The sequence below is a fragment of the Mauremys reevesii genome, linkage group 1, assembly GCF_016161935.1.
Source record: "Mauremys reevesii isolate NIE-2019 linkage group 1, ASM1616193v1, whole genome shotgun sequence".
Classification (NCBI taxonomy): Eukaryota; Metazoa; Chordata; order Testudines; family Geoemydidae; genus Mauremys; species Mauremys reevesii.
In genome coordinates this window covers 259,774,988-259,799,802 of record NC_052623.1, presented here as the reverse complement: position 1 = coordinate 259,799,802, position 24,815 = coordinate 259,774,988, and the positions used below count along the sequence as shown (strand labels likewise).

The 24,815-nt window shown below is 44.0% G+C and overlaps 1 protein-coding gene across 8 annotated transcripts in view; it reads right to left on the bottom strand.

The window, feature by feature from the left end:
- Nucleotides 1–3,973: 3,973 nt before the first annotated feature.
- Nucleotides 3,974–24,815, bottom strand: part of TBXAS1 (thromboxane A synthase 1) — a 341,375-nt gene continuing 320,533 nt past the window's right edge. For all 8 annotated transcript variants that reach the window (XM_039489916.1, XM_039489900.1, XM_039489939.1 and 5 more), the window contains 4 exons: nt 15,804–15,892; nt 9,698–9,835; nt 6,198–6,360; nt 3,974–5,586 (listed from right to left, as the gene is read on the bottom strand). In XM_039489916.1, coding sequence (XP_039345850.1) covers nt 5,512–5,586; nt 6,198–6,360; nt 9,698–9,835; nt 15,804–15,892 — 465 coding nt within the window. In that variant the 3' untranslated portion in view covers nt 3,974–5,511. The remainder of the gene's footprint in view (nt 5,587–6,197; nt 6,361–9,697; nt 9,836–15,803; nt 15,893–24,815) is intronic.

Here is a 24,815-nt window from a genome sequence, read left to right as displayed (position 1 = left end):
ATGATTTCCAGATGCCTTCTCCATTTTCAAATGAGTATTGCTGCGGGAGTCAGGTTAGTTTTGAAGATACTAACAATTGAGGAAATCCTGCCAACAGCAGCCAGGCAAAGAGCAAGCATCTCAGATCTGACCTGATGTCTGTCTAAAAGAAATCAGCTTGTTTCCTGTTGCCTGCTGCATAACAAGGGATGAGAGATTCAGCTTTATGAGTTGACCTCTAACCCTTCCATTACAGGTGCTTTTATTAAGGCCTGGGGGACAATAAATTTACACTAAACAAATCCGCATCTCTGGTAAAGTTCAGGTGGAAAGTCCATTTTACTCATTGAATAGAAAGCAGTTAATGTATATAAAGTATTTATTTTGTGAAGTGACTGTCTACTATGCTGCAGAATTTTCCTTAAAGTAGATAAAATTTCATGTGTAATCCAGAGTAATAGTAATACCCACCCAGCCCCCTGAAAAGCGCTCTGTGAACTGCTACTTTGCCAGAGTTCTCTATCCCAATACAGTTATATAAAAACACACTTTTAAAGTGACAGCTTTTAGCATTGATTGCAAAATGTGAATTCCCTGAAGATGATTCATTGTTAGGTCCTAGTCACTTCCAGACAAATGACAGAAAGCAAAGACTCTTCTGAAGTAATTACATGTAATTTTCAAACAAACCTGCAGCCAGACCGTGCAAGGCATAAAGCATCTACACTTTCTCTACAAAAAGTTATACATTCACCTCCTTCCTTGCTGAAGTGGTGTCTCTCTTTAAACATGTGTGCTAAACCTGATATATTAGGCAATGACTCTGAGCCACAGATGAAAGATAAATTGAAGTAAACTGACTTTTTAGCCTTGCATCTATAAACAAAGAGGTAATGTGTAGCTTTTCCTGTTACCTTGAGGAGTGCCAGCCGGCCCTGATCAGAATCATCTCATTGTGAAATGTGAGTACAGCACCTGGAACACTAGCCCCTGCTCCAAGGAGTAACAATCAGTCTGATCCTTGTATAGACCCTCCAACTACAGTTCCATGGGAGCAATGAGCTGGCCCTCATGCTCAGGGCCACAGTTCCATTACAAAAGGAAGTTCAGCCTGCTTACAGCATTGAGGCAGAACTAGATTTATCAGCCTCTAGCACAGGGCTGGGCAAACTATGGCCTGCAGGGCTGTGTTCAGCCTATCAGACATTTTAATCTGGCCCTCCAGCTCCAACTGGGTACTGGAGTCAGGGGTTTGCCCCGTTCCACACATGACGTGGCTCCTGGAAGCAGTGGCATGTCCCCACTCTGGCTCCTACATGTAGGGGCAGCCAGGGGGCTCCACCCGCTGCCCCCACAGCTCCCATTGGCCAGGAACCATGGCCAAGGGAAGCTGCAGGGGCAGTGCCTGCGGACAGGGCAGCACGCAGAAACGCCTGGCTGCGCCTCCGGGCCATGCTGCTGCTTCCAGAAGCTGCTTGAGGTAAGCGCTGCTGAGACCCTGCACCCTTGACCTCCTGTGCACCAACCCCCTGCCCTGATCTCCCTCCTACCCTCCAAACCCCTCAATCCCAGCCCGGAGCACCTCCTGCACCCCAAACCCCTCACCCATTCTTGCACCCCAACCCCAATTTCATCAGTATTCATGGCCCACTAGCCAAAAATTTTGCCCACTGCTGCTCTAGCAGAACTGCAGGAAGCGGGGGCTTCCCATGCTGTCTACCTCCACAGCAGCAGCCAGTGCAGCTGGACTTCTCTGCTGGGGAGGAAAAGTTCCAAACTATTTCAAATTTCTAACAAATCAGCTCAACAATGTGTCCCAGCAACAGGTGCGCCTGCAGGCTTTGGCAGCCAAGCAGCTGTTTCCCTGCTTCACCTCCTCTTATCATGTGTCTTGATAGGAAGCTCAGCTTTAGAGGCAGGCTGCTGTTTTCCCCTCATCCCCTTTTCCAGAAAAGGGGCAGACGGGATTGGAAAAGCTGCCTTGAGGGAATGACAGCTTCCTGTACCTCATCTCTGTGAGGGGAGGGAGCAACATCAGAAGGGCAGCTTGCAGTGTCATTTATTATCCCTTTTCAGACCCCCAGGGTATAATTCGATGGCAAAAATGAGCTCATCTCCCCACCATGCTTCATCAGTGGTGGAGCGAGGATCATTAAGTGCTGTTGTATAATGAAGTTAGTGGTTGCCAGGCCAGCAACTACCATTTAAAAGGAAGCAGTAGGGTGCAAGACTCTTAATTTGTCCGGAAGCATCTTCTTTCTCTCTTAACCTTGTAGTTGCCACACAAGTCCAAAGACACTGACTGTCTCCAAGTAGAATTAACAAAATGGTGGCTAACTTTCAGATTCAGAATTCTGGCTTAACCTGCACCTGTGGGGAAAAACTGGCTACCTCAAAGTGGACAAGTCACTACAGCTGGCACTTACTTCCTTTGCAATCAGCCCTGTAGTCAGGAACAGGCAAGCTGGTATTAACATAGTAGCTGAAAAGGCCTGCAAGACAGTCACTGTATTGTTAGTTAAGTCATTAACCTGCATTTGAGTGGCTCTGAATTAAAATATATGTATCAGCTATAAGTATCGGAGAACCCAAGTCCCTGCAGTGCTGCCTGCTTCCATGCCGTAGAACCCAGTCCACCATATCAGTTAGGCTGATCTGTTTGCTTACAATATTTTTAAAATTCCAGTGGACATGTTGTAGTAGCTTCAGTCCCTTGGATCAATATGGCAAGAAATAGGTGATTTGGTGAAGTGTATAACTAAGAGGGGTTTGGCTTTAAAGTGTGTGTTTAAAAATGAGGAAAGGGAGGACCTACTAGTCAGTGGGTGGGGGGAGCAGAACACTGTTGGGAGCAAACCTGGAGGCTGACTTTCTGCTGTAGATAGCAAGAACACAGTAAAGGACAAACACTTTTTCTTTAAGTCAAATGGAGGGGGGGAAATCTTTAATGAGACAACCCTACACTATTCCAGTTTACAGGTATAATTTAGAATCACAACCACAAATAATATGCTATTGAAAAAATGCAGCATGTACCTCCATGCACAACTTTGCCTCATCTCTTTAGATAAGACCATTAACTCAATATCTCATTTCATAGGCACATTGAGTCATTTAAACTCCAGCATGGCAAGGCTGGAGCATTAACTATCAGGCCTATAATCCACAGTTACTACTCTAGAACTCAAACTAGAAGAAAATTCCACCACAGAAATAAACACAAGCCTTGGTAAGGAAGATGAGAGCATGAATTTTAAGTGTGGTCACAATGATCAGCAAGAGATGAAAGCAGCATGTGCCAATCATCCCAGTCTCAATGTGCCATATGCAAGCAAGAAACTGTAGATGGAAACCATGGAGCAGCAGCAGTGTTATAATAGAGCTCCTTACTCAATATCATTTGTACCTTATCTACAGAGAACTTTCACGCGGCAGCAGAAAAATATATTGCAGCTGTTTTTGTGTCTACCATGCAAGAGAGATGGTGTTTCCTCTAGCATAGCTTTAGGAAAGAAGGGTTCCTAGCTCAGCTGAAGCTGCTGCAGCAGAAGCCCAAATCCCAAAGAGAGCCAGTGTGGCTTTCCCTCCCTCCCCTACATGTCAACTAGCAACAAGTATTATTTTTTAAAGGGCAATCTGAGGTTAAGTTTAAAAAAGCCCAGTGAGCTTTTGATAAAAGTACTCATGAGCGCTCAGCTGGCTGGAACTTGAGGAAATTTAATTTCACAGTGGAGGAAATAACGTTTTTGGCAAAATGAATAAACTTCACTAACCTCCTTCTTTCCTCTTGTTCATGATCTCAGCGCGCAGTGGAAACAAAAGTAGGACCCTATGTTTAATATACATCTCCCCCACAAACTTGGAAGGCTGCCTCTTATCACCCCACTCTCCAACTGAGACCTACCTTCTTCAGTGGGTAGAACTTCCTCTAGTGATCTGTAATGTCATCGGTGCTGCTAGTCTGTCTAGGAAGGGACAAGTGCCCACATCCTCAAAGGTGTTTAGGCTCTTTGACGATCTGGGCCACAGTTCCTTGAGGCCTAAGACAGCAGTAGAAGCTGGTGGGAATTCTAACCTGCTGCAGCTAGTGTGAAGGATGCTCCATGACACTCCACTAGCCCACCAAGGACCCAGGGTCCTGCAACAGGGACACACACAAAAACTTGGGCCTATGACAACTTTCTTCCTTTCTCAATTTCCTCCCCAGGGTTGGGCATGGAGTAAACTTTCTGCCACTCTCTGGGTATCATGCACCCCCCCCCCCAAAATTGCAGCAGAAGAGACCGTTTTCTCCATATGTGCAAATATGGAAAAATTCCAAACATGGCCAAATTGCTTTTAGGTATTGCAGAGGCGGTGGGCAAATGGTCCTGAAGAATCAAGTAAGTGCTGCCTTTCCTTTGACTGTGAAGACATGCAGGCAGCCTCTGGGCCTAGCATTCACCCATGTTGGTTGAGTGAGGCACAAGTTTGACTTGCTGCAGGGTCACCTAAGGAGATAGTGTAGCTATCGGAAATGATTTTCCTGGCTCCCAATCCTTGGCTTTAAGCACTAGCTCATGCAACCTCCTTCATTTCCTTTGACCCAATGAGCTGACCAAGAGTAGTGCCAACTGAAATGCATAGAAAGGAAAAGTGTCATGCCATGCTGGGAAAACTCCTGCTGTGCCACTATCTTCAGGTCAACCCTAAAATTCCCCAAGTCCTCCTAAACACTTCAAACTTGTATATTCTAAATACTATTCAGTAACATACAAAACGTAATAGCAGTCTACAACATTCTTTGGTCTGGTCCTGCTTCTAGGAACTTAAGTGCTGTACAGACATTTACCATTATTTTTAAATCCATTGTAACAACAGTTAGATAATAATACTAGCACATTTCATCCAACTGTCTCAAAGCGCTTTACAAAAGGTGACTAAGCATGATCTTCATTTGACAGATACAGTGAGGCTAGGCGCTCTGCTCAAGAGCAGTCAATGGCAGAGTTTGGAGAAGGACCCAGGTGTCCTGATTCCTAGTCCTTGCTGTTACCACTACACATGTTGCCTTTCAGAGTTTATTGAGACTGAGATTTAAGGGTCTGTTGTTAAAAGGGTCTGTTGTTAGCTAATAAGCTATCATTCAATATATTATAGAAATCTGCTGAAGGTGAGGAAGTGCAGACTGCTAAGATTGTCACATTGGAGCCTGGACAAACTCCCATGTAGATAAGTAAAATGAAGTGGGCCCTGCTATGACCACTAAGGCTGATGAAAAGTGGGAGCCTTTTTCAGAGACAATTCACAGTAATGTGCTTGGGTAAAACTTTCCAAAGTACTTAAGTCCCATTTTCAAAAGTGACTTAGGAGCCTGAGTCTCACTGAAAGTCAGCAGGATTTTGGCCCACACATTTAAAGTCCCATTGACTTTCAATGAGATTTAGGCTCTCAAGTCACTTAAGTACTTTTGAAAATGTTACCCCCAATCTATCAGCGAGCTACTGAGCAATGGATCACCTCCTTGGAGACTTTCGGAATGGGGTTTTTGCTCTATCGAGGTACTATCTTAACATAGACTCCATTTTTTGGTGCTAATGACGATACAGATGTCAACTGCAAAGGAATCTGAAAGAGAGAAAATAAATGACATATTTTATACATTTACTCTTTCACACACTGTCTGCATGCCTACATGCGTGTAAAAGGTTCACAAGTACAAATTGATGTTTTCAGTTTCCTTTATGAGATTAACTCATACAGATGTTGTGGAAGTTGTAAAATGTCCTTTTTACAGCCAGTTGTTGGCAGTATAATGGTAAAAATAATTTATATCTAGACGGTTAGACAATGGATGCCCAGGTATCTTACAAATCTAAATAAAATAAACTGCTGTAAGCACTAGAGCTACTAAATGTACAGTAGATGCACAAACAGAAGTACCAGCGTACTCTGATAACACACCATGTAAACTGACATAAGCTGTTTACACCAGTGGAGGAGCTGGGCTGTAGGCTCTATGATTTATAGAAGTTTGTTTTATTTGCTAAATGACAACTCAGATTATATTTTGATTAAAATAATGTTATTCAGGACTGCTACCACTTTTATTATACACAAGTGCCTGTTAGTTTTTTCCCATGACTGCACTATGACACATCACTGTCCCTCTATAGAACAGTACGTCAGTTTACAAGAGAGTTTAGAGGTGTAGTGCATAAGTTTCCATATATACAAACCTGGGTCTCGGGACTGGTTTCAAATCTGAACTTCTGCAAGATCCGGAGCAGGGTCATCTTGATCTCCAGCAAAGCCATCCTCATGCCAATGCAGCTGCGAGGTCCTGCCCCAAATGGGAGGTATGCAAAGGGATGCTGCTGCAGTTTGGCCTCCGCTGTGAACCTGCAAGGTGGGTAAATTGGAAACCAGCTCAAGAAACAGTTCTCATACTGATGTGATTTTCTACTCCCATCTTGAGAAAGCTGGATTTAAATTGGTCTCAGTAAACAATTCTCAAGGGGACCGTTAGCAAATTCTGCTCTAAACTAAAACGTCCTTTGTCAACGAGTAGTTCTCCCAGCAGGACAAACAGACTTTCTTCTTCATTTTTAAAAGTCTGTCTTTAATGAACTGCCCTCACTAAACACTCATTATCTGAGGAAACTACAGAACACTAATTCAGGGGTTATAGCAACCCAGACCCTATGCATAAACTAATGGCGAAATTACTGCCTGCATATGCCAAGAGCAAACTAATGAACCCTGATCTAGAATGAGCAAGAATGCTGCCTCTGCATTGCAAAGCAATGTAAATTGACAGAGCCTGCCTGGGATTCTCTTCAGGACAGACAATGAGAAAAACAGGAATATGAAAGCAGGGATCTGATTGGCTGAGGAAGAAGACTCTTATTGCACAGATGTATCCCACTGTTTTATGTGTGCTCCATCCATAGAGGAAGTAGAGGATTTAGGTTTTTAGCTCAAACTGAAGGCACGCATGCTCTTAATTTTGGAGGTGCCCAGTTCAATCGCTAGTGAGGACTAAAGTGGCAGTCATCCAGAAGAGGACAGGGTATTAATTATTTTTAAAATACCTAATAAAAACATTAGAAATACATATTGGAAAAAAGGCACAATTTTTTAACTGCGAGGAGGAGTAACCTTTGGAACAAACTACCAAGGGATGTGGTGGAAACTCTATCCTTTGCAGTCTTACCTTCCAGAAAAGCAGCTGGTCTGGATTTGGAGTTTTAGCCAGACAAGGGATTGCGCTCAGTGCACTCAACAATCCAGCTGAAATCTAGGGCCTTCTGCCCTTAAAATCTATGAACAGTCTAGAAAAGCAACAACATTTCAAGAGCTGCTATTGTACTAGATATCTGCTCTGATTGGGCCAGGCTCTCCCTTACAGTTGGGAGCCATAGGCTGCTGTGCCAACACAGAACTGCCCTAATGCCAGCTACATACCTGTAAGGGCACTTGTACTGGTGCAAGGGGTGTGTGTGTGTGTGGGGGGGCAACAAGCCTCCCTTCCACTTGCATACTCTGTGCAAGGACCAGCCACAGTTGCAGCCCCTGCACTTGGGTCTGGAAAGGTCCAGAGAAAGGCAATGAACACAGCAGGACTTAAATAGGCTGAGAGCTTTGGAAGGCTATTTCAAGACTGAGATTACCTAGCCTGGAAAGGCAAATCATCATGTGCTGTTTGTATTAATGGTAGCACCTAAAGGCCTCAAAGAGAGAGTGGGACCCTATTGTCTTAAGTACCGTACAAACACATAGTAAGAGACACCTCCTGCCTCAGGACAGAAAGGACTTGATCGAGGTATTCAGAATTATGCCCTGTGTAGTGAAAACTGGCCAGTCTCCCCATTTTTCGTACGTCCCATAATACAAGACTAAGGGCAATACATTTAGAGCTAATAAATTCTTCTTCATGCAACATAATCAGTCTGAGGATGGTTCACAAGCAGAAGGTCAGAGAGAAAAATATCAGAGTTGAATTTTTTGAATTTTTTTTTGAGAGAGAGAGGCGCCTAATTTTATGACCACTAACAATACTGGCAACCTATGCAAACTAAGGTGAGTCTATGGGTAATTGTACCCCCTGCTTCAGGAAGAGGTGAAGAAAGAAGTTTGCCTCAGCTTGCACAGCACTGCACATCTGGTCGAGTGCATTATAGTTCCCATCCCCCAAACACTTTCCTTTAAAGCACCGTTTACTGAACACTTCCAGAAACTGGGGTAGATTATATGGTTCAATGGTCAATGGAAGACCCAGACATGACATCTGCCACTAGAAAGATCATTGCCAGACCTCTCATCTGTCCCTGAGAATACAACACAAATGCTCCTTTCTCCTGAAAGGAGGTTTAATAGGCAGTAGCTTTAAAACAAACAAAAGGAAGCATTCTTTCACACAACGCACAGTGGAACTCTTTGCCAGAGGATGCTGTGAAGGCCAAGACTATAACAGGGTTCAAAAAAGAACTAGATAAATTCATGGAGGATAGGTCCATCAATGGCTATTAGCCTGGATGGGCAGGGATCCTATCCCTAGTCTCTGTTGGTCAGAAGCTGGGAATGGGCGATAGGGGATGGATCACTTGATGATTAACTGTTCTGTTCAGTCCCTCTGGGGCACCTGGCATTGGCCACTGTCAGAAGACAGAATACTGGGCTAGATTGACCTTTGGTCTGACCCAGTGTGGCCGTTCTTATGTTCTGACCCTGGTGCTGCCCCTCTTTATGGGCTAAGACATAGAAAACAGACAATTAGTATACAGGATGGACTGTTCCAAGAGGATTCCTCTATACAAACTCACATATATATATAGTTCAGAGTTAGTCTTAGAATGTCTGCATCACACCCAGTGTGTTTGAGAGGCTAGCACTTTGTATTAGAACTTTCACAAGATGGCAACTTCAGATCTAAGTCTATGTAGAAGCACAGTTTTGCTTAGTGGACACAGCTGTAAGACATAGGTCTTTTTGTCTGCTAACCTCTGTAGCTGCAGGATAGTCTCTTCTCCATGCAGTTGTTATACAAGCAGAATACAGTTAATACCCCAGTTTGAAAGTGAGAAAAGCTTTCCATGAAAGTCTGTCCTGCAAGCAGAATAAAGAACTTGGAATCCTATCCTGCCCCCCTTAAGACAAAACTCCCATTGACTTCAGGTACAGGATTAAGTACCTAGCAGCACACCCAGACTGTTCCAAGATCTCAGACAGAAAGGCTGCTCTGAAACAGCCACGGGCTGGAGGAGAATTCTGGGTAATTACATGCAAATGAATACAATAGGTAGCCTAGTTTTCTTCAGAATTTCTATATCCAGGAGTGGCCAAAGTAGCAGCATTTGAACAGGAACAGGTTATACCCATGCCAGGTAGGCAACCACAGACATGGCATTGCTTCTTATTTAAGACTCATCTACCAGTAACCAACTACTTTGGTGGAGGTGATGCGGGATATGGTGTCTATCCACGCCACGTTAACAGCTGATTTCTGGGGCTGGGTTGGGTTCAGGAATTATGCAGCAAAGGGGGTTGCTTGGTGTGTTCATTTGAATATCCATACACTGAATGCACTTCCAGTGCATGGGATCAGCATCCTGGGAGCAAAGTGCTTACACACATTGTGCTCTTTTTTATTAGCCACACAGGAAACAGCATGTAAGGCAGGCCTTTGTTCTAAATGGTCTAAATAAGGACAATGGTGGATGAGCATTATCCCACATACCTCTCAGGGATGAATTTCTCAGGTTCTGGCCAGAACTCAGGGTTATAATGCAGAGGTCCAACTGCAATTTCTATTACAGCGCCAGCTGGAATATGCTGTCCCATCACTACGCAGTCCTTCGATGTCTCCCGTGTGAACCTGCAACAGTTAAATGTCACCGACCCCAGATGAGTGAGAATAAAAGTACAAAGGCAGGGTGTTGAAAGCAGCCATAGAATAAGTCATCTCTGCTGGTCTTACAATGATTAGGGAAGCAAGATGGTGGTTGTGATGTTGCACTCTATATGATTTTATGAAAATATGCTAATGAGTGTGAATATAATGTAACTGGAATATGCTTCATGCAAAAGATCTCTTGTAAGGTATCATTACAAAGCTTATAACCGATTGAGTATGTTCATCCTATTCGTATAAATGTATCGCTCTTGTATTTGAAACTAGGAATACGAAATGTAACTCTGAGGGCCTATTGTAATTATGCAAAGTGTGGGCCATTAATGGTGGTTTGGAATCTTGATGACTCCCATTAACCAGGACAATTGTCTGCAGATGGGTGTGTTTTACCTGTAAGTCTTCCTGTATACTGTGTGCTGGCAAGTGGGTAATGAAGTCTTTCAGTGACATGTGATCATGTCACCTGAACTGGAATCCATCTTTAACCTGGTGCTTTTCCATTTAGAAGGAGGGGTGGGAACCCAGAGAGGGACAAAGGATTCCCGCCTTATGCAAAAGATATATAAGTGGGTGGAGCAGATCAAAGGGGCTGCAATCATGAGAAATCCCCTAGCTACCACCTGAGCTGGAACAAGGGCTGTACCAGGGGAAAGGATTGTGCCCAGACTAGGAAGGCATCCAGTCTGTGATAGAAGCTTATTGAAACATCTGAGGGTGAGGTTTTATCTGTATTCAATTTTCTTACTGTATTAGGCATACACTTGCAGGTTTTATTTTATTGTGCTTGGTAATTCACTTTGTTCTGTCTGTTACTACTTGGAACCACTTAAATCCTACTTTTTGTATTTAATAAAATCACTTTTTACTTATTAATTAACCCAGAGTATGTATTAATACCTAAGGTGGGCAAACAGCTGTGCATCTCTCTCTCTCAGTGTTATAGAGGGCAAACAATTTATGAGTTTAATAAGATTTGGATAAGAACCTGAACTGGCTGGGTACGGAGAATGGAATTGGAATGAGGAGTCAGGACTGGGGAGGGAACAGGGCAGAAGGGGTCAAGATTGGGGGGAAATGGGCAGAAGAGTCTGTGCCCACGAGGACACACTGCCCTCCAGAGCCTGGGACGGAGCCAAACATTCCATTCTGAGCCTCACCATTTCTCTGTTGTCAGCAAATATCTACGAAGCCCACCAGCAAAATGTCTCACCCCCCTCTAGTGCTGGTCCACAGACAGAATGGCAACCTACTACTGCTATCAACCAGTTACTCAGTTCAGGAGGCAAAGGTCTGAGCAGTGGCTAGGGTTGCCAACCCTCCTGGTTTTGCTGGGAGTCTTCTGGAATCAGGCCTCATCTCCCAGAGGCTACTGAAGCCAAACTGGAAGATTTTAGGTGCTAAAAGTCCAGCGGCGCAGCGGGGCTAAGGCAGGCTCCCTGCCTGCCCTGGCCCCATGCTGCTCCCAGTGGGGGCAGGGGTGTCTCTGTGCACCCTGAGTGCCGACTCCGCAGCTCCCAGGGGCCGAGGGGACATGCCGGCCGCTTCTGGGAGCAGCGCGGGGCCAGGGCAGGCAGGGAGCCTGCCTTAGCTCTGCTGCGCCGCCGACCGGGAGCCACCCCAGGTAAGCACCTCCCAGCTGAAGCCTGCACCCCACACCCTCTCCTGCACCCCAACCCCTCCCACACTCCGACCCCTCAGCCCCATCCCAGAGCCCGCAACCCCTACCACACCCCAACCCTCTGCCCCAGCCTGGTGAAGTGAGTGAGGGTGGGGGAGGGCGAGCGATGGAGGGAGAGGGGAGGGAGTGGGGTGGGGCCTCAGAGAAGGGGTGGGGCAGGGGGCATGGTAAAGGTGTTTGGGTTTGTGTGATTAGACAGCTGGCAACCCTAGCAGTGGATCTAAAGGTTCCAGCAATGATGATGGTCCATGTGGGTATCAGTATGATGCTACGTGATGGAATTTCTGGGGTGTTTTTTTTCTTCAGTTTGCTTTTTTATAAACATAGGAAATTACTCACATTAAAAATTAATGCTGCAAAATCAAAGTCAGGAAATCCAGTATTAAGGTGCCTGTGCAACCTTAATTTTGCCTCCTTATGCATATGAATTATGATACAACCTATAGGGGCTGGGACTAGGGGTGTGGAGGGTGCTTCAGCACCCCCTGACTTGAAGAGGTTTCCATCATATCCAGGGTTTACAGTTTGGTTCAATGGCTCCCAGCACCCCCACTATACAAATTGTTCCAGCGCCCCTGATACAGCCTTTCATTAATGATGCCATAGTACTTTTTTCATTGGACCCTTGCCCTCATTCTCTGGAAATGAATTGGGGTTGTGTGAAGGAGGCTGATGTCTGTAGGATGCCTCCTTCATTTGTTGCGGTAGCTAGAAGATGTGTAATGAATGAAACGGGATTGCAGGAAGAGAAAGGATGATCTTATGGATAAGGCAGTTGAATGATGCTCTGGAGAACTGGATTCTACCCCTGCCTCTGCCACAGAGTTCTGGACAAGTCCCTTCCCTTATACCAAACTTTTCAGAGTTGGTCTCTAATTGTTATGTTCCTTATTTTCTGGGTACCCAACCTGATACCCTGGGATCTGATGTTGTACAAAACTGGATCCAATCTGCTCTCAAATAGGTTTGTCTCCCATTCTGAATCCTCCGCCAGAGCCAGTGACGTGCAGTTCCCATAATGGCGGGGAGGGATAGCTCAGTGGTTTGAGCATTGGCCTGCTAAACCCACAGTTGTGAGCTCAATCCTTGAGGGGGCCACTTAGGGATTCGGGCAAAAATCTGTCTGGGGATTGGTCCTGCTTTGAGCAGGGGGTTGGACTAGATGACCTCCTGAGGTCCCTTCCAACCCTGACGTTCTATGATTTCCAGAAGTGCTGAGCACTCAGCTGCAACTGCAGTCAACAGGAGCTGGGCTTGAACACAAAGTGCTGTGTAATGCTAAGCATGCTGAAAAAAAGAATCACTCAGGCATGGCAAATTAGTGGACGCTTTTGAACTTAATTTCTTTGTGCTTCAGTTCCCCATCTGTAAAATGGGGACAATACCACTCCCTCACCTCACCGGGGTGTTGTGAAAATTAATTAATTAATGTCTGTGACTCTCTCGGCTATACAGTGATGTGCTCACAGAAAAACCCAGGAGGGAATTAATAATTCTGTTTTCAGAGCACAGTTTGAATAGTGTGCAGTAAATGAGACCTGGGGCCGCACGCTGAACGATGAGGAATGAAAGAAAAGACTGAATAGCTGCTCACTAAGTGAGCACAGTCCATCCCGTGCACCAAATGAGGCAGGGGTCCTGTGGAAAAAATAGCATGTGGTCACATCAGTAGAGACCATCATAAGGGGGCCAGATTAAAGGTTAACTTAATTCTGGCATTTCCTAACTTTTGAGAGCTTGACCTTGCAACCCTTCACAATGTTCTTTGAAGGGAGGTTTTTATGAGTAATTTAATGTTTCTATTACCATAGCAGCTAGAGGCCCCAGCTCCTATTGTGCACTGTTATCACCTGATGGCTGTTCGGTATCCTACATGTTACATTAGCGTGATGGTCTCCTTTCATTAGCCACTGGAAATCACAGAAACTGCTACCAGAACTGGCTCCCTCGTTAGAGAGGAAGGATGGTCTTTTAGTTAACGCGCTAGCCTAGCACTCGAGATGGGGGTTTAATTCCTGGCTTTGTTACAAACTTCTTGCATCACCTTGCACAAGCCACGTAGGTACTTTTGCAAATTTTTATCCTAGGTGACTTAGATGCCTAAGTCCAATTGAATTTCAAGCAATAAAAGATGAAGGGTAAACAATTCAAAAGCGCCTAGCTCCCTAAATCATGTGTGAAAATGAGACTTATGTGCTTCTGAAAATTTTATATTTCATCATTCAGTGCCTCAATTTCCCAAGTGTAAAACGGGGGTAATACTTCTTTTCTTCATCCTTCATCTGTTTTGTCCATTTGGTGTGTAGGCTTTTCAAATTAAAGACTCTTTCTCACTATATGTGTGAACGGTGCCAAGCAAAATAGGGCCCTGATCTCGATTGGGGCCTGTAGGTGGTTCAGTAATACAAATAATAATATATGAACAGTCTCAGCAGAAACCAAAGACTGCATGGATCCTGGAGGCTGAACTGTTCTCAGCCCTAAAAAATGTTTCCTCCAGATCAGTAGTGACCTATCTATGATCTATGATTACTGTATCTATGATTACTGGTGCCTACCCTGTACCTATTTAGTGAATAAACAGAAGATTCTGACACTTTGGCACTATTCACAGCATTATGTTCTCTCTCACACAAAATTAAATACAAATCGATAACTAAGAACCAAAGCCTTGAGAAAAATATTGTCAAGTGCTCCCTTTTGCTGAAAAGTGAATAGGATATTGGTGAAAGGTATTGGACCACCAGCTCTGCAGAATGAAGTTCTCTATTTATTCAGATTGTTTTAAAATCTTTCTCACTCGTAGTAGTAAAATTATTTTGTTTGCTATTGAATTTTCACTATTTCTTTGTATTCTGGAATACAGCAGTATTCTTGTCTTATGTAACTGACATCTTTGCAATGCACTGGGCCTTAGATAGAAATCAGAAACAACCACAAATGACACCAATGGGAGCTCCAGAATAACTTCCTTCTCTTCTAATTCTGTTTCCCATCTGACAAACATTGATTGTTTCCCAGTGTTTCAGACAGAGTTGATATTCAAATGTCCCTGATGGTTAACAGGCACAAGAACTTCCATTTATATACCACGGATTTCAGAGTAAAATGTTGTCATTTATGAGCAAGCATAATTAACCCTTATAACCCTGTGCAACTCCACAGAAAATCTTGGAAGATCCTGCCCTTGGAGGGTAAGTAAAAGAGGGGTTAATTTTCAGATATTCTATTTTAAGGTACTTGTTACCGTAGAGTGGGATTTTCCAAAGTGCTCAGCGTTGGCCTAACTCTACTCCCACTGAAATCAAGGGGAGCTTTACCATTGACTTCAATAGAAGCAGAGTTTGCTTAATGCTGCTTTGCTTTTGAAAATCCCACCCTGAGAACTGAGACTTGTGTTCTGCCACAGTTTTGTGATCTTAGACAGTTTGCTAATTTCTTTATTCCCCTCCACCTTTTTGAAATAAACACTTCTAAGCTCCCTGGGAAAATATTTTAGCATCAGATAAGGAAAATTTCTAATACCCACTGGATGGGGGCACTAGAGTTAGCTGTAACGGTATAGAACAGTATTAGGGCAGAATGTTATACTACAGAATGAGCTATACATAGCACATAGGACAATTCATGTTTTTGAATACAGCAAGGGACATGCACAATCTTCAGAAGATCAGGAGTTTAATAGGGTGACTGACATGGGGGGAGGATAGCTCAGTGGTTTAAGCATTGGCCTGCTAAACCTAGAGTTGTGAGTTCAATCCTTAAGGGGGCCACTTAGGGATCTGGGGCAAAAATCAGTACTTGGTCCTGCTAGTGAAGGAGGGGGCTGGACTTGATGACCTTACAAGGTCCCTTCCAGTTCTAGGAGATAGGTATATCTACATTTATTAATATTAATTAATGCCTACTCAGCCAGTAGGCTACATAAATTCTGTACTCAGGTCTCTGAAGCAGAGAAAAGAAGAACCATCTAACTTCCTAAGGCTAGTCTGCTTCAAAGATACTGCTTCCCCTGGGCTAGGGGGACCCAAAGAACAGTCAAAAGAGACTCCTGACCAGCTGGCCTTGAAAAGGGTGCATTAAGTAGACCAACCTTAGCCAGTCTTCATTCATTTGGCCCCATTGTATCTCTCAAGTGCACGAGCAGTACTGATAGCTTAGCTGCATGGCGGCCAAGAGCATGGGGCTTCCGAACAGATTTCCACATATTTATCTAATGATGTACTCTCTAGGAGCAGGAGGGAACAGGTATACCTGAATGCAGGTGGGTACATGCGCAGTGTCTCTGCAATCACCATATCCAGGTAAGGGAGCTCTCGGATATTTTGGTAGTCAGGGACATCCTGGGAGAAAGGAAGAAAGAGATAATTAAGCGCTGGAAACTGCTGGAGCTGCAGCCTGTGGAGAAGCTACCTTGGAGACTACTGACCAGTGCCCCCTGGAATGGTGCCCTGTGGTGAGTTTCTCTGTGGCAAGGTCGTGGCATTTGAGGGTGGGCCCAAAGTGTGCCCAGTGGGACCTTTACTACAAAATTCCTCACAGTGGCAACAACTTGTGCTATTCCAATGGACCCTAGTAGTGGGGGGTGGGGGGGAAGAATTCTGTTTCCTCCCATGGTGATCTCTTGTGCAAACCCAGTTTATTTGCTCTTTGTGTAGCAGACCTTGATTTGGGCCTAATTTACATAACCTTGAAAGTATACATTCAGTGATAGAAAGCATCATATAAACAAACACGACTCTGGCCCCGATGAATTTACATTCTACAAAGGAGCCAACAGGGACAATAATAGAACAAACAAATAACAAAGCTCCAGCCCTACAAGCAGGGGCGGCTCTAGGCCCCAGCACGCAAAGCGCGTGCTTGGGGCGGCATGCCACGGGCGGCGCTCTGCCGGTCGCTGGGAGGGCGGCAGGCGGCTCCGGTGGACCTCCCGCAGGCGTGCCTGCAGAGGGTCTGCTGGTCCCGCGGCTCACCTGCGGCACGCCTGCAGGAGCTCCACCAGAGCCGCCTGCCGCCCTCCCGGTGACCGGCAGAGCGCCCCCTGCGGCATGCTGCCCAGCTTGGGGCAGCGAAATGTCTAGAGCCGCCCCTGCCTACAACAGAGAGAGAGGGAATATTTCTCTCACCATTTCTTGTCTTGGAAAACTCACGGAGATCATACATGTCATTATTCAGTTCTGTCAGCAGAGGGCAGAGAAAGTACATCTAAAAAGATCCCCAGTAAAGCTGAGTACAGTTTACATTAAAAGCTCTTCTTGTCTCTTCTAAAATCTGACATGGAGAACATTGGCAAGAGGAACTTACGCCAGGCTAGACTAAAACTGTGAAGATTTGGGGCCTCTGAGGTTCACAACAGGGCCTGGATTCTGTCCGTTCTTCATTTACTACATCAGCTTTCATATATAATGCATATTTTATTGACTTTTCATGTGAAAATGTATGTTACATACTAAAAATACTAAGCAGAGAACAATTCCAGATGGTATGCAGACAATATCTGCAATAAAATGAGAACGCCTGGCCAGGTTAGAACATCCCCTTTATTGAGAGCTAAGACAGCACTATGCCACTTCAGATTTTCCAAGGGCTGTACAAACTCTGACGGGATCCTTCTATGAGGGAGATAAGTTCTATTACACTCATTTTTTAGAAGAGAAATAGAGGCAGAGAGGCTATGTCAGTTATTCAAATAGGGCTACCACTCTTCTCTTATGTTAAAGGCTGTCTCATCTCTAGTCAATACAATGTGCATTTTGTCCCTTACTTCAGCAATAATCATGTATTATTATTTCTATTACTATAATGCCTACAGCCGCAAAACAAGACTGGGGCCCCACTGTGCTAGATGCTGGGCAAACAGACAGTAAGTGCTGACAGTTTAAACAGACAAGACAAACAAAGAATGGGCAGGAAGGAATATTATTAGCCCCATTTTGCAGACAAATAATTGAGGCACAGAGAGATTAAGTGACTTGCCCAAGGTCACACAGGAAGTCTGTGGCAGAGCCTGGAAATGAACTCACATCTCCCGAGTCCAAATTCAATGCTTTCACCACGAGATCATCCTGCCTCTCTGTGATTATGCAAAGAAGCCTACACTTTGATACACACATATTTAAGTCCCTTTGTTTTGTGTTTTTTACCAATTTTTAATGAAAAATTCCCAGGTTTTACAAAAGCTAATATTTGTTTTTTACTGATTATCTCCTGAATTTTGGCTGCTATTTCAAATAGCCTCAGTTCCTTTAGGGAATTAGCAGTTTAGAAAACAAAATAAAGAAACACAAACAGATGATCTTCCATGGAAGAAAATTGGTTTTGTTTACGTAAGAAAAAAGAGCCAGGGCAACAGCAGCAGAGTGTGAGCTCAACTTTCACTTGCACCTCAGTGAATTCATATGTCAGATGCTACATAATTGTTGGCATTTCCATGCTTCTAACTTCAAAGTAGCTGAACTTACTTCAGCAGCTGTGTGCACGGTCTGATCTTGGACTGGGTGTCATCCCCAAAGCCAAACATCCTTGTTTAGGAGGGACATTCCTGATATATTTTTAACAAAATATTTTCCATTTGTTTTTCGACTCCCTCTCTCAAAAAACTCTTTTACTCACTACATTTTGAAGGCTTTTCTCTCCAAATATCCTTAATTGCCACTTTCAAATATTGGCAGGTATGTCTGAGAGGGTGGTGGGCTGTCATGCTAGAATGCCACTTGAAGCCCCTGTGTAGCACATCTGTACATAGAATGTTACTCAGTGCTGGGTATGTTTTAGTCCAGAAATAGACTCCTTTTTGGAGAATGCAGGAAAAAAGGAGGCACCACACTGCATGTAATAAAACACCAGACATTTTAATGTTGTGACCATTGCCTTACACAAAGATTTACGTCAATAGTTTTCACAGTGTTTTTATATCTTTTCCTTACTAACTTACAAATGACGAAAGCTTATGCTCAAATACATTTGTTAGTCTCTAAGGTGCCACAAGTGCTCCTGTTCTTTTTTTAGAAATGAATGTAATCCCGTGCTTCAGTTCCCCATCAGTAAAATGGAGATGGCTCTTCTCTGCCTTACAGGGCTATTGTGATGATAAAGTTTGTGAATGATTGCAAAGGGGTCAGACAATACAGTGCTGAGGGCCATGTAAATAGATAACACATTCTGGGCACTAATGCAATCTGAGCTCCGGATGCTGAAAGCTGTTCCACTTATGCAGACTTCTCCACTCTCTGCACCTTCAGTGGAGCTCCACATGGGCACAGGAGTCTGCATGTACAGATCAGCTTGTGGACTGAGGGTCTTTAACAGACATGCACTTATCCCCATAACCTCAATCTGACTTTAGATTGTAAGAGCCTCACGGTAGGGCTTGAACCTTATTTCTTTTTGGAAAGCATATTGAGAGCTTCTAGAAAAAAGTAAATTCCTAAATAAATCTCTTCCTAATGACAATACAAACATGCAGTAAGCGTAGCGGTAGGACTCCTAAATACTAGTGAAAACAAATAGACTCCTTACACACAGATCAGCAGTTCTAGTCTGTGGAAAAGTGGACACAGTGCATCCAATAGGATTTGGAAAAAACAAAATGAAAGGGAATTTAGCACTGGTTTAAGAAATTGGATTAACAGCAGTGGAAACTCAAGTCTTCTCTTTGTCTACACAAGCACAGCAGATGCCATACAAATTTCTCACGCTGCCCTACCAATGTGTCTCCATCACGACTTGGAAGGACCTCTCTAGCAGTGAGAGGGTAATTCAGTCACCAGGATTCATTCAGTATTTGTCCTCTCTATTGAGAAGGCAAATAAGGGGCCAGTTAGTGCCTACTGTGTTTTTATGAGATATATCCATTGGGAACTGTTGGCTAGATCTGTAGCTCGTGTAAATCACTGTAGCTCCATGACTTACTACATGTGCATGCGCACACACACTAAGACATACATACATATAACATCAATTTATACTATTTATTATTATTGTATGTGTTGTATATAGTATTGTATTGTATAATTACTTATGTACAGATATATCTGGGTTAACCAAACTTTGCAACACCAGCGGCCACAATGACAGTTTCTCAGGTGCTCACCTATAGATGGCACTTAGTCAGACTCTGCTGGCAATGCCATTTTGCCAAACTATAGATAATCAAATCTGGGTACGGTCTGTGAACAAAGCCCCTCCGCTGATCTTAACTGTCATGACAATACTTGGGGTAGAAAACAAGAACTAAAATCAGATAGAATTTTATGCAATAAAATATACAGAGTGAACTGCATCAGGAATTGAATTGGAAGCCAGTGAAGACTCCAGAGGCCAGAGATAATATATTCCTTATAACTAACACTGCTGAGTAACTTGACAGTCTCCTCTGCTGCTGCTTTGGAGGAGTCCAGAAGGGTAGTCCCAACAATTCAAATGTGAGGTCACAGGGGCATGCATGACTGTGGTGACGTTCACATCAGAGAGATCAGGTCACTTATCCAATAAAATGGTGGTTCTGTCCACCAGCACTGACTGTGAATCCAGCGGTAAATGGCTAGGGAAGCACTACCAAACAGCAAATCTACCTGACAAAGGGTGGACACACCTCACAGTAATGGGGGCAAATACTGCCCTTGCATAGGCTGTGCATGTTTCTCCTGCCACGCAGCAACTCCTCCATCTTGTCTGGAATGAATTTGAGCCATCTTATGTTCACCCAAATGCCTCTCTTGGTCAGGCCCTGGGACGGTCAGGAGACAGCACCATGTGGGTCAGACCAAATTGCTTTACCATCCTCCCAATAAATGCTGGACAGGAGGGTGAGAGAAATTCGGGTACGTAAGCAATAAGCCAGCGTCAACCTCGAGGTCCTCTCAGAAAAGAGAGAGCAAAATTGCTGAAGAGCAATTCTATCCACCGCAGCCAAGGTCCACAAATACATGAACAACATTTCTTGATCATATGGCTCAAAAGCTGTTAACAGATCAAAGAATCGGCCTGGGCACTTGACCTTTGCTCACTGCTAGCAGCAGATAATCCCTCAACACCACCAGAATTGTCTGTGTGCCATACCCAGACTGACAGGGGCCAAAGAAACCTGAGAACACCAGATAATGTTAGAGCTGCCCCTCTACAACCTTTTAAATAACCTTATCAAGACAGGCATGGCTAGAGAAGAGATGGCACTTAGTGTGCATATCAATGAATGAAGATAGCCTCTTGAGCCTAAGCCTAACAACTGCTTGCTTGATGGAAGCAGCTTGCCCCTTGCTAGACTTTACTAGCCACACTGAAGTACTTGAATGTCTGTTAAGTTCTACACCAAAGCCCTCCTACAACATTCAGTGTCTCAGGGAGTGAAACTGGGGGTGACTTGACCAGGGAAGACTGCAAACTTAGATCTGCCACCTTGGAGTTGCCCTGTACAGAAAGAATTCAATCAATAGTGTTTGCTACAGGCAACAGACACTTCCTCATAGCAAGAGATGTTTGATTTTGTTTCCCAGTGGATATGGTCTGGATTCAACACAGGGCCGCCCAGAGCGGGGGGCAAGGGGGACAATTTGCCCCAGGCCCCCAAGAGAGTTTTTTGGGGCCCCTGGAGCTTCTTCCACTCCAGGTCATTGTCGGCACAAGCGCAGGGGGATCCTTCCGCCTGGGGGCAGGGGGGAGGACCCCCGCTGAATTACAACGAACCCGCCACGCCGCGCCCAAGCCGTCTTCGGCGGCGGGGTGGGGTGGGGGGGGGGGTGGTTTTTTGGCGGCGGGTCCCAGGCGGAGAGGAAAGGACCCCCCCGCAAATTACCGGCCGGGGGGGGGGGGGGGGGGTGGGGCCCCTCCACCCCCCTGCCCCTGCCTCCTCTGCTGCCCTGCTGTCACCCATCTGAAAACCCATCAAAAAAATGAACTCTCTACACTGACTATTGAGGAGGAAGAAAAAAAAATTTTTTCATTACATACACAGCAGCATAGGTTAAAAATAAAAAGTGAGCCAAAGGCATTGAGAGAAGTGTACTGCTGCTGCCATCCATGCCATTCTCCAAATAATTACATAAATCTGTCATAGGACATATGATGACACTACTTGATTTATATGATGATTTAGATAATTAAAAACAAAAAAAAAAAAAAAAAAAAAAAAAGAATGGGAGAGAGAGAATGGCTGCATGGAGAGCAAGCATATTCTGTCCACACAAACCAGTATTCTGTCTTCCAGTGCCAGATGCAGCAGAGAGGAGGGAGGGAGCAAGCAATCCATCCATCTCATCATCCCCCATCCCAGCCTCCAGCTTTCAGCTTTTACCTCATACATTTTCTTATAGTCAATTACACCTCAGTAAAGGGTAAGTGTGAGTGTGTGTAACACAAGTAATTTTAGGAGCAGAGAAGAGGAGGAGGTAGAAAAAGGTAAGCTGTAAAGTAAGCTGCTTCCTGCTGTCTTCTTTTGCTTGCTTTCTTTTTGCTTGCTTTGCTCTGTTTGCTCTCTTACTTGTTGTCACACGCATGTCACTACAGTAACACTACCTAGTGGCCACACATTGGTGATATGGTTGGTATGATGTTGTGATGTGTTGGTGAGAAGGTGTCTAACAGCCAAAAGTGGGTGTCTAAGCTAAGAACTCTCTCACAAGTCCACACAAGTCCACTGAAGTCCTGTTGTTGTAATATAATAAGTAACAAGTAAGTGAGTATGAGTTGGTGTAGTGATGGTCTAAGTTGAAGGAGGAAGGGTTGGAAGAGAGAAGAAGTTGGTCTATTCTGTGTTAACTCCATCTCCATCTGACTCAATTAGGCCTTTCTTTGGATGGGATGGACAAGAGTTACTGGAGGATGGACAAGAGTTACCTACAGCATGCTGCCTTTTGCCTGCAGCAAAAAATGGAAAATGATGTAATAGGTCAATCAAAAGATTTTTCTGTACAAACAAAAAACACATATGCAAAAAAAACACAAACACATAAAACAGCAAGAAGAGAAGATCTAAAGGCAGAAGATCTAAAGTAATCAGAAGAGATAAGAGAGTCAGTGCCCAATCAGGGTGGCATTTTTTTAACTTGGGAAAGGGAGAATAGTTCTTTCCCATAAACTGTTTCCTTTACTCCTAGAAAAACTGTTGAATTCCAGATAGCTGAACACTGGAGACAATCACTGGCCATTATGCTTGTAGTGGGTCAGAGTAACAGAGTATAGGGATAGCCTATTTCTGGCATCCTTTAAACATTCTCACACAACCTGGGAAGTCACTTCAGTTCTCTCCCTAGGCTTGCCTGAGTCCTCAGAGATTAAGAGTCTCTCGCTAAGCTTGTCTGACACTATCAAAATTTCTACTTGGGTGGCAGAAATTCTGAATGGTGAAGTATCCCAGCAGGAGGGAGGCAGGGAGGAACCAAAACAGGAGAAAGGACTGCCAGAGGTCCAAAAGTCTCAATGAGAGAATTATAAAACTGGGGTAGGTCTGGCCGAAGGGCACGTCACTAGTCCAAAGCACATTAAGTACTGTACTTCATGCAGGACTTAATCTTTCCTGCCATAGAAGTGTTCCTCGGTCGTTACTAAAATAAAGAGGAGGGTTTTTCTCCCCTTTCTCTCAGCAGACATTCACAGTGTCACATAAGAGCCAGATGATTAAATTAAATAATTCCTCCTCCAGCTACTATTTTCTGTATGGAGGTGACTGTGCTTTAAATTAGGGTCCTGGATGAAAAAGACCTGTGCATTTAGTTTAATCAAATGTTCATTTCCTCACATTTATGTTTATGTTAAAAGGGATCAGTGTGAATTTCCATGCTACAAATAGAGACCATCAGGTGGGTTGGTCCTCCCCAATCTTTCCTCATATTTGTGGCTTTGAATGCTGTACAGCCCTATGGACTGAAAGATACCATTGCCCCATGCATGCAGCATGATCAAACGTGCCATAGAGTGAACAGTCCAAGTTTTAAGGAGAACTGAAATGCTTTTTTAAAAAAAATAAGAAAAGTTGGCAAGTCACCCTACTGTAGATTCCAAATTATGGGCCTGATCCAGTGACTTCCATGGGAGTCTTTCCATTGCTGCATCAGACTTTTGTGAATTAGTAGGTAGGCAAACACAGTAAAAAACTATGGTAAGGTTCCCCATCACTCAGTGTAATTATGATTCACATTGACAAAGCTAGGGCAGTTTTCATGCTATGTCACAAGTATGTAGTGCCCGAGGCCTCCAAAGCCCCTTACAACTATTAAGTGAGGTACAATAACAAACATTAAATAATAACACTTTGAAAACCTCAGGTGGAAGATATTACAGAAATACACAGTGTTTAACAAACATTAATTAGTTAATAATCCTCCCTCATTTGTTTGAGGTTCTGCAGGTAAATATCCCCATGTACAGATGGGAAAAAAGTGGGATGCAGTAAGGTTGAGGCTAATATTTTCCAACTTGACTGTCTAAGTCCATATTTAGACACCTAAATAAGTGGCCTGATTTTCAAAGGCATTGAGCAGCCAGAGCTCCCATTGATTTCAAAGACCTACTCGTGTGACTAAAGCAGGCAGAACTCGGCCATGAATGTGTAGCCTTAAAATGATATAAAATAATAATAGTGCTTAGCACTTACATACATCTGAAATGCAAACAGAAAAGGTCTTTTGTTTGTTTTTTCTAGCTACAAAGACGCTAAGTCAGGGCTTTGTGTTTGTCTTTACAGAGGTCATGATGCCACAACTATCTAAGGCAAAGCAGGGAGCTGCATGCTTTTCAGCATTTCAGGCATCTCTTGATACAGACCCTGAACCCACTGCCTAGCAGGAATGTAAGGGCTTGATCCTGCTCCTATTGAAGTCAATGGGAAAACTCCCAGTAACCTCTACAGTGTAGGTTCAGGGCCCCAAAGAGGAAATGATTTTCAAATATATTGTTTTAAAACACATAAATTAAATTACTACTGAGATGTGCACATACCAGAACTGAGCAGTGTAAGTGCCCTTACCCTTCCCTTTTCCCCTCACACTGGCCCTAATGCAAGAAAGGGTTCCTATTCAAGTAAGCACTAGCTTGTGCTTTCCCAAATAAGGGCCATTTTTTATTACTCTCATTCGTTGCATCATTTCTTAAACGGGACTGTTTAGATTTTCAGGGAATGGAACATGTCAGATCTAGAGCTCATCAAAAACTTTTGGACAAAAACAAATTTTTGACAAAATGTGAGAAAATCTCCATTTCTGCTGAAATTTTTCAGGGTTTCATTGAAAATCTGAAAAATCCAGTAAAACTTTTTTTTTTTTTGAAGTT